This window comes from Sardina pilchardus, chromosome 2 (genome assembly GCF_963854185.1).
Source record: "Sardina pilchardus chromosome 2, fSarPil1.1, whole genome shotgun sequence".
Classification (NCBI taxonomy): Eukaryota; Metazoa; Chordata; class Actinopteri; order Clupeiformes; family Clupeidae; genus Sardina; species Sardina pilchardus.
The window spans coordinates 16,094,769-16,101,594 of NC_084995.1; the positions used below are offsets into that span (position 1 = coordinate 16,094,769).

The 6,826-nt window shown below is 40.4% G+C and overlaps 1 protein-coding gene across 1 annotated transcript; it reads right to left on the bottom strand.

The window, feature by feature from the left end:
- Positions 1-4,026: 4,026 nt before the first annotated feature.
- On the bottom strand, positions 4,027-6,587 carry LOC134098305 (uncharacterized). The gene is made up of 5 exons (XM_062551338.1): positions 6,543-6,587; positions 5,155-5,556; positions 4,586-4,732; positions 4,420-4,475; positions 4,027-4,146 (listed from the first exon to the last, which is right to left on the bottom strand). The coding sequence occupies exons 1-5, from the start codon at positions 6,577-6,579 to the stop codon at positions 4,027-4,029; spliced, it is 762 nt and encodes a 253-aa protein (XP_062407322.1). The 5' UTR covers positions 6,580-6,587.
- Positions 6,588-6,826: the final 239 nt, after the last annotated feature.

Consider the following 6,826-nt stretch of genomic DNA (forward strand, 5'->3'; position numbering starts at 1 on the left):
AATGCCAGTGGGTCTCCAGCCAGTAGGCCAAATAATGTAGTGAAAATTGTGTCTGTTTAGTATAAACAAAATACGTTATAAATGACACAAATCCATGGTTCATTGTTGGCAAAATTATCTTGATAACATTCATATGTCACCCTTATATGGCTTAGCATTGAAGATATAGACTACTTTGGGTTGCACTCTGTGCATGTGAAATGCCTTATACAAATACACTGACTTGACTTACAGTACTTTGCTGTTCTATCAATGATTTGAATATAATTTACCTGTGTAGGTTTAAGGGGCACACAATAATTTTCTTTTGTAAGGCCCAAGATCTCTAGCAGCACCCCTGGTACACACTTCTGTTCATCTACATTTATTTTGCCCACCATTTCTTTTCAAGTTATGATGATAATAAGTCATTCTGCCCTTCTTTTTGCCCCTTTCTAATTGTAGCATAGGCTATGGATGTGGTCCAAATGTTTGTTCACAGTGTGGCTTTGAGAAAATATGGCACGTTCCTCCAAATTCATAACCTAGCTATTTGGACCATTGACTAATGTTATTTACTCATTTCAATGGAGGATGTACTGTAGCATATCAGTCAGACATGGAGTTTTGGCTTTCACCATTATCCAAATATGACATGGCCTCATTTCCCACCCTTTACATACTCACTATCTATATCAATCTGTGATCTGAGGAGCTGGGGTGCAAGTGGTGGAAACCCAGGTTTGATTCCTGGGTCAACCTGGGCTCCCACTCTCTCTCTCTCTCTCTCTCTCTCTCTCTCTCTCTCTCTCTCTCTCTCTCTCTCTCTCTCTCTCTCTCTCTCTCTCTCTCTCTCTCTCCACTGTCCTATCTACATAAAGGCAAAACCCCATAAAAGTGCATGTGTTCTTCTGACAGGTGGAAGACTTGACTTATGCTGCACTGGATATCCCTGCCAGTGGACGCAAGCCGAGGCCAAAGAAGGAATGTAGCACTGAGGACTTTGTGACTTATTCAGATGTGCGAGCCCTGAGGGATTGACCTCAGGAATCTTCATACTGTGAACTACTTCCTGTAAGCCGTTTATCAAATTGATCAAAACTTTAATGCCTGAAATATTTTATCAAAGCAACTCATAGTTACAAAGTGCACTCACTGTCTGCAAGTGTTGTTGTGAAGTGTTGTCGTGACACAAGATACTTTTCACCCTTCTGAAGATTACTGTGTCAATCTGTCTTTATCAGTAAACTCTGATTCCACTATTTAAATCACCTTGGTTTTGGTCTTGACTATCCACCACCTGACTATATACTGTATATATATACAGTATATACAGTATGTGTGTGTGTGTGTGTGTGTGTGTGTGTGTGTGTGTGTGTGTGTGTGTGTGTGTGTGTGTGTGTGTGTGTGTGTGTGTGTGTGTGTGTGTGTGTGTGTGTGTGTGTGTGTGTGTGTGTTTCATGTGCCATTAGTGATGGAATCAGCTGTGGTTTCTCATGACAGTGAGCACGTGGTCTGATGTGTCTCTACTGCGGACATCTAGGATAAACTCTTCAGTTTAGATGGCTAAGAGACAGGAAACCCACAATATGTATTGATGCCTCTGCAGTTCTGTGTGGTATCAGTTCAGTTCACTTAAATGGGGTCTACAGTATGTATGCTAGGTCTGAAAAATGCATTCATCATCTACATACTAAGTGTGTTATTATGACTGTGCAGCGAAGCGGTGCATGTGTGCTTGCGTGTGTATACCTGTGAGGGTGTATGTGTGTGTGTCTGTGCGTCTGTGTTTATGCGTGTATATTCATAAGTGAGTGTGCATGTGTTGTGTACAGTCACTAAATGTTCACATATATGAATTCATTGTATGGTCCCCAATGAACCAAATTACACAAAACGTGGCATACATTCATATGGTGTCATAATGATCCTACGCTTTGTGCAGTTCATGCAGCAAGCTGGGTTGACATGGCCCCTGGAGGTCAACATGTGACAAAATATTTGGTCATTATTTGGCCCTATGTTTCTCGAGATACTCACAGAAAACTGTCCGGCCAGTTGGTGTACAGTCACTAAATGCAGATATAATCAATTTATTGTATGGCCCCCCATGAATGGAATTCCAAATGAAAAATGGTTATGTGTAATCGTTGTGGGTCTACATGCCCATCGAACTTCATGCACCCCCCCCCCCCCTTATATTTTGATTCAAATCCATGATAGGATGCAGTAATAATGCCGAAAACTGCAAAAGTGCTTCCACATTGTTATCAAATACAACGTTGTATAGAAACATGAGATGTTCCCCTCTGTTGTGCTTTCATCCAAATGCGTAACCAAACCTTGATCCATAATCCATGGAAACATCTGTGCATTTCTAACGACACTGACCACATGGTCTTAAATATCTATTGTGCACGTCTAAGACAAAGCCTTCAGTGAATGTGAAAAGGGACAGGAAACCCACCAACCTGACTTCACACCTCTGCAGTTCAGTTTGCATAGATGGGTTTATTAATAAACGGCTAGTGTGGTCGTAAACCAGGAGGCCACACTTGGGTCTTAATATACCAGAATGCTTTTACAAAGTGTGTGTGTGTGTGTTTATATACAGTACTGTATACTGTATAAATTAGTTAAAAGACATCTATAATAAGTCGATAAATAAACCATGAAATGAGTTAAAAGACATACAGTAAACAAAACTCTAACCGACTCAGTACAGGTGTTGACTTATTAATCCTGAACAAACAGCTAAGTGGACATTTTTGGCCAATAGTACCTTGGTGCAATGCCTTAGTCACAGAAGCAGAAACCAAGCACAGGCAAAGATGGTCAGACAGTCAGTCGATTGTGACATATCATAATACTACGCAGTCAGAGGAAGACGGACCATTAAAAAGCCTGACTGGGTCTTAAACCAACAGCAGTAGGTAGCTGCCTGGAAACAAATGTGAATAGATTGATCTCGTGAGGGAAATTGAATAAGCGATGATCTAGCCCACTGTTGTTTCTTACCAAGCCTTTGCTTACCCCATCCTGCAGCTAACTTGTGCCCTCAGTGCACCGTAGCCACACATGACCATAAAAGAGTCTGACATTGGGCTTTTGATCGCCATGCACATTGGTCGGCTCAAAGTGTGAAAACATTTTGATGTGAATTTCTGAGAAAGAAGACCTGCATTGTAGAGCAGGATTTTAGTATGTGCCAGATGAGAAAAACAGAAAACCCATGTTCACCATGGTGGTTCAAGCCACTGTTAGCTTTGGTTAAAAGGTGTCAGCCAAATGTAATGTAGCTGTACATGCAGTATGGACATCTATCTTTTGGGGCAAAGCATTGGCAGTGCAACATAACTGCACTAGTATGTTGTGATGCACAATTAGCAATACATTGATTGGGGTGACTGATAGCATGGAGGTAAAAGGTAGCAGTGAGGGTGGAAGGGAAGGCCTAGGGGCCTAGCCATTTGCTTTCTATACAGAGGAAACTGACAGATTGCTCAAAGATGAACAAGAGCCCTTTGCCAGGGCTGTCATGCGAAACCCACAGATGGTTTCAGAGACGGTTGAAAAAGCTTCTTCTTAAGTATCTTTGTTTTCATCTCTTACATTTGTGAAGAACAACCTGTAGCGTGAAGAGTGGGCAATGATCAATATCAGTGACCCCTTTTACAGTTTTGTTTTTCTTTCCGACTAAACTCTTCAGAATGAAATGTCATCTGTTTACATGGGGTTCATTCTATTCCGATCAGGGCTTTAAAAAACGCTCTAGAATCGTTGATCAGAATAGCCGTTTGTGCTTTGCTTTCACTTGAAATCTACAGCAGGCGACCTGATTGACTATACAGTACATGGCTTTTCAATCGGAAATAGGAATGGACTACAGCACACCGCCCATTTCATTCTGATTTTCCAGTAGAATTCCCAAGAAATATTTTAACGAAAACAAGTGACACAATTATTAGGGTTGAGCTCCCGAACAGATTATAAAAAATGTTTTATTTTTCATTTATATTTCCAGTTGAACAATCGCTTTGATTAAGTTCAGTGATGAGTTCTGACCTCAGAGTAGGTGCTGAAGTCAGAGTTTTGATTTATTTTTTTCTTGGGTTTTGCTTTGTATGGCATATCCAGCGAAGTATAACACACCTCTTTGTCTTCATCCTAAAATGATAACATACTGTAAATAGATATCTCCATTATCTAAAACTGTACTCTTGATATTGAGTGGCCTATTTTAATTAGAGGGGGTAAATGCTCTCCCTTCCTTGAGACACTCAAAGGCTGGGAGCTTCTGGCTACCATTCCCATATAAAACATGTCAGAAGATCACTGTTGAATTACCGAAGATTACAGATTCTTACCTGTATAATTGGTATGGATAGGTAACATATTTTCTAGCAGTTAGATACTATGGCCAACTACTCAATGAAATACCTGCTTGGTTCCTCGAGTGTCTCTCTTCGTCAGATGCACCCCAGATTTCACATGTGCTGTGGATGATGAATGAGTATACATCACCAACATCACTAATCACTATGCATGCCTCATGTCATTATAACTCCTTTTAAAATGTAAATTACTGTAAATCTAAATTCCATACCAGTCTTACGGCAGAGGCAGTACACACAGGTGGAGGAGATGAGGGTAGAGAGCAGAGTACACACCGTGCACAAGATGACCAGCAGTATCCAGTACTGACCACCATCAGGAGGAAGATGACTAGAGGGTGGAGGAGTGGGGTGGAAGCCTGAGGTCACACACAGAAGGGAATGTTGAAGATGGTGCAAATCTACAAGTAGTGATTTAAAGTATAAACTATGCTAGATTGATTTATTCAAACAACAACACATCGAGTTTATAAATGACATAGGAAACCCCCAGTAAATCAACAGCAAATATGTCCATGTTCCTTATTGAATTGACTGAATGATATACTGTATATGGTTCAGCCCATACTCCAGGCATTCCAGATGCACAGCGGCAATGCCAGAGACACCATGATCCTTCTTGTATGTCAGTGTAGCATCAAAAAGTTGATATTTTCAGATAAAATAACTGTATTGTTTTGATGTTAGCAGAATCAATCAAGATGACTGTACTGAAGGACATTGTATTTCAATAGATTTACTTTAAGAAAATTATGCAATCAGAGAGTGGTCATTGTCTTACCTTCAAAGGACAGCTTATAGATGATTTTACTAAAATGATGAGTTTCTGTTTGCTTAATTACACCTTCATCGACCACGATTTTCTTGGAGATTGAACAGTAGTACACTCCCAGGTCAGATTCAGTTATGTTCTCAATTACAAGATCATGAGAATTGCTGGAAGAGTTCAGATGAAAAGTGTAACGAGGGATATTTGAATCCAATGTTGTTTGAGTTGACATGGAAAATAAATGCTTGGTCGACACATTGAAAGATGGCTGTCTGTAATGTGAACAATTTCTGAACCACCAACTATGTGAACCACTGGTCCAAACACAGTCACTGTAGAGGGTAACATTATCTCCTGGTCTGATTTTCAGGTCCACTTCAGTTCCCAAGACCTCCAGAACTGATTGTTTTACACCTGTGAATATCAGAGGAAAATACGTTTCCCTTTTTTTTTATGAGTTTAACAACTTCAAAAGGAATCGTAGCATCTATCTATCTATCTATTAATGCAAAGAATGTCTGTCTGTCTGTGTGTTCCACACATAACTCTCAAACCACTCATCCAACTGACCTAAAATTTGACACATGTATTGCTAATGACATGCGTAAGTACAGTGCAAAGTTTGGTCATGTTCGGACAAAAAATGACAAATATATCGTTAAATTAAACAAAATACAACTCTGCCGCAATCCCACAATTCTACCGCTTTCCGCACTAGCCATTCCCCCTCACTCTCACTTACTCCAGCATAGAAACAAAAAAGCCCCTTTCGCTGACAAACTCGTGTTCGTGTGGAAATTACGATGTCTCACGTAAACAACGGACCGTTTCAAGATTGTTCATGTTGGATAAACATGCTGAGTCCGACACACATGCACCCATGTTGGTAAGCAGGCTGTTAAAGTCACGTAACGTTGCATAGGCTAGGCTACTCATCAACAACCGCAGTTGCCTTGCGCTTCATAGCACTGGCATGGCCATGGCATAGACGGGCCATGCATGCGGTTAGTTTTAGGCTATCATTTCCCAACAACAGCAAAAACGCAAGGGTATATAATGTATCTAATAGCCATTAGCCGCAACTCAAACGCCTTTCCCCTTCACTTTTTTTTACTTTGCAAAGAGTAAAAAGCTCTAACTGCACGGGCCTGATTATCATCACCAATCTAACATGATCTACATCTGCGTAGATCTAACATGATCTATGATCTGCATCAACGTCATTGGGCAACACGTTTCTTGGAAAACATTGTTTGCACGGGCACTGCACTAGTTAGTAAAAAAAGATCTATATAAATAAAATTTACTTACTGAACAATTAAAAGAAGCAATGTTATGTACTGATCAGGTGCAATGCCCTGACAAAAAGGTATTTTAAGGTACTTTAAAAGGTCACTTACCCAGGAGTACAATGAAAACTACACCTTGGCAGAACATGATAGAGCTTTCTGATGTCTCTGGTGATGACCCTAATCTTACCCAGTTGACTGATGTTAACGGAAATGCTCTGTCTGCACTGTGTCTTGTCACAAAGTTAGGGGTGGGACGTATACTTCATTCAAAGACAATGCAAATATAATGGTGACAAGCTGTAAAACTGGAGAGCTTCTTGGAACTAAGGGTATTGAGGCCAAGATGGTGCTCTTTGATGGGAGGCTCTGCTAGTGAGTAACTATAAGTTAAG